The 3,406-nt window shown below is 55.9% G+C and overlaps 1 protein-coding gene across 1 annotated transcript; it reads right to left on the reverse strand.

The window, feature by feature from the left end:
- Positions 1 to 526: 526 nt before the first annotated feature.
- Positions 527 to 2,319, reverse strand: VDBG_09912 (quinate permease; the record flags this gene model as incomplete). Its single annotated transcript, XM_002999826.1, has 4 exons — positions 527 to 900; positions 959 to 1,292; positions 1,350 to 2,079; positions 2,144 to 2,319. The coding sequence occupies 4 exons, from the start codon at positions 2,317 to 2,319 to the stop codon at positions 527 to 529; spliced, it is 1,614 nt and encodes a 537-aa protein (XP_002999872.1).
- Positions 2,320 to 3,406: the final 1,087 nt, after the last annotated feature.

The raw sequence follows: 3,406 nt of genomic DNA on the forward strand, positions 1-3,406 counted from the left end.
TTCAGCATTCCCCCTTCAACGCGCCACTTGTGCATTTTGAGAATAGGAATCATGGTCACAGGTACCTGTACAAGAATAACACATACAAATGTGGGCTCTGGAAGAGTGGTGCATCCGTGTATCACCCGCCTTTGATAAAGTGAGCTGTGCATGCCTTCCCTTCCTCTCCCTGTCTCCATTTTCGAGCATATGCTATGACATGAGGAAACAATAAGCTTGTGTCATGGCTGTTCCACGCATCAAGTTGTCGAGGCGAATATTGTGGACTTGTCCTAGGTAGGTTCACTTACAGACGAACTCCGCAAGCTCACTTGGCACGGCACTGCCTCACTCCACGACAGTCACAATCAAGATCCAGTTGCATGGTCAAGACGCTCAAACTCGATTCGCTATCTCAAATCTTATCAATAGCTAGTCTCTGCACGCTAAACAGTGTATAGATATCAGACTTTGCGTCAATGACATGCCACGTTTCCCACAATTCCAAACAGAGGCACACAAAAACATCTCCCACCAGGGAAATCGCTTAGACCTTGTCGTTGCGGCTGGGCGCGTACGGCTCATCAATCTGAACCTCGGCGCCGTTCTTGCTATCGTGCTCGTTGAGGCTGTCGTTGGACTTGGCAGCGACCTCGGTGACGCCAAAGAGCTCGTCCATGCGCTCGAGAGAGAGACCCTTGGTCTCGGGGACGAAGAACCAGACGAAGACGAACATGGAGAAGGCGAAGGATCCGAAGATCATGTATGTGCCGTAACCGGCGCGGCCGACAGTGGCGAGCATGACAGGGACACTCCGGGCGACAACAAAGTTGAAGAGCCACTGGGTGGCGGCGGCGAGGGCAACGTTCATGGAACGGAGACGAGCAGAGGGAATTTCAGAGACGTAGATCCAGCACGCAGCTATATGTCGTGTCAGTAAAAGGCAAGACAACGGGCGTGTGACAAGGGATCAACTTACGGCCCCAGCCGAACTGGAAGAAGGCGGCGAAGAGGAAGATGGCGACCAGAGCCATGTAGCCCTGAGGGGGAACGTCCTCGCCCGCTTTGGGAGGCGAGATGCGGACGTAGAGACCAATGTAGAACATGCAAAGACCCTGAGCAATGGCGGTCCAGAGGAGAGACTTGCGGCGACCAAGGGAGTCGGCGGCGAACAGCAGGAAGGCGATGCAGGCAATGACCTTGACGATACCGTAGATACCGGTACCAAGGAGAGGGACGGTAGTACCTGTGAGACCGAGGTTCTTGAAGATGACGGGAGCGTAGGTGTTGATGGCGTTGGTACCGGTCATTTGCTACTCAGGCTGTCAGTACGGATGTTGTGATTCGGCACAGCAGGAATCAAGGCTCACCTGGCAGATCATAAGAACAACAGAGATCAAGGCACGGTTACGGTTACCCTTGATGGTCCACATCTCGCGCATGAGGTTGCCGAAGGTGGCGTCACCGGAGATGATGCGCTCGTGCTCAAGCTGCTCCTGGATCTCACGGAACTCCTCCTGAACGTACGAGTGAGTCTCGGGCAGGTTACGGAGCTTGGCTAGAGTGGACTTGGCCTCTTCCCAGCGATCCATGCGAGCCAACCATCGAGGAGACTCGGGGGCGAAGAACATGCAGATGAAGAGCAGAAGCGAGGGGAGACCCTGGAGCGTCAGAGGAATGATGTACATGGTCTTTCCAGTGGCGTGGAGGGCGGCGCCGTAGTTGACCCAGAAGGCAATCATCATGCCCGTGACGATGAAGAGCTGATAGAGACCTGTGAGGAGACCACGGATGGAACGGGGAGCGTTCTCAGAAATGTACAGCGGGTTGACAGAGGAGGCGGCACCGACACCGAGACCAGCAATGAATCGACCGACGAAGATGGGGGCGAGATGACCGAGAGAAGCAGCCTGCATGATGACACCGATGCAGATGATGAGAGAAGTTCCGAGGAGAGCCTTCTTGCGGCCCCACTTGTCGGTAATGGGCGAAGCGGCGATGGCACCGACGAAACATCCGGCCTGGAGGGTCGAGACGATGTTGGCTGCCAGGTTGGCGTCCTTAACGTTGTTGGTGACGCCGTCAATCAGACCGTAATCCCTACGAAGAGGTTAGCATTCCGTACTGCTGGTAGTAACAAGCAGCCGAGTGAGTGGTGACCTACTTCTGGAAAGGTTCCATGACGACAACGCCGCCAATGACGGAACTGTCCCAGCCAAAGGACATGGCACCGAAACAGGCCGAGCAGGCGAGGGCGAGGACCCTCCATGAATAGATCTCATGGGGATCAGTTTGCATCGCCTCATTGTGGACGATCTTTTTGAGGATGGAGACAACCATACTGGGCGACTGTCCGTAGAGGTGCTGCCGCTAGAGATGGCGTACTGAATTGTCGACCGGGTATGGGAAAGACGATCTATCTTTCCTTGTCTGGACCTTGCGAGGGTGCAGGGTAGCAGAGGACCGATTTGGGTTGTTGGAGGGCGGTGGAGGACACGAGAGGAAAGACACCCAAGATGGAGGGAAGGAGGTGTCCTTGATATATGATCTGAGACGCCTGCTGCCAGATGGGATGGGGAGCGATCTTCTGGGGGAACCTGGGGCATCTCTCCACATCTCAAATAGTCGGGCTTCGGACATGGTGTTGCATCGGCTTGAGGGAGCGTCTGGCCCAACAAGGGCAACATGCCTGATCATCACCCAAGCCAGCCTCCTAGGCCCCCCCGTTCGTCAGCCATCGTCCTCCACCCCCCAGAGTCGACCCCAGACAATCGAGCCGCAAACCGAGTAGACGGACGGTGAATTTTCCATGAGTATTTTCCACCATTCGGATCGCAGCATGGCGTCTCCCTGGCTCCTCCAACTGGGAGTGACTGGTGCGGCAGATGATCCCTACCACCCCTCCTCCGGCGCGATGTGCTTGGCATTTCGCGTCCTGCTGACGGGAAGACGCTGGAGGGGGATGCCAAGACGATCAGCCCAGAGCACAGCACAACGGTATTGGTCGGTGCGGGGGGGATCCTCCAGGGGGAGGAGGAAAGCCACACAGTCCGGGCCTGAGTAGCGCTTGTGCGTCGCCAACTGGGTCCCAGACTCAGACGTCGTCTTGTTCACAATGGGAAGCAGGGGGGCAAAAGAGGGCAATGGCTGCAAGCGTGAAAACCAGCGACTAGGAGAGCACGGAACACATTGGTCTGGACAAATCTCAGGTGCCAGTATGATAAGAATTGCGGCAGTCTTCTGTTAGCTTGCCTGCAGGGCCAACGAAGACCAGACCGGACGAAAGGGCAAGGGCATTGGAATAGGACCAGCAGCAGCAGCAGCAGCACAGCTGTTCGCCAGTCATTTACCCGCGAGAAATGGGGAAAGGTCAAGCAGAGGCAAAGGCAAAACAGGGACTGGGGCAGCGGAACAACGAAAGACGAGG

This window comes from Verticillium alfalfae, genomic scaffold (assembly GCF_000150825.1).
Source record: "Verticillium alfalfae VaMs.102 supercont1.17 genomic scaffold, whole genome shotgun sequence".
NCBI classification, from domain to species: Eukaryota; Fungi; Ascomycota; class Sordariomycetes; order Glomerellales; family Plectosphaerellaceae; genus Verticillium; species Verticillium alfalfae.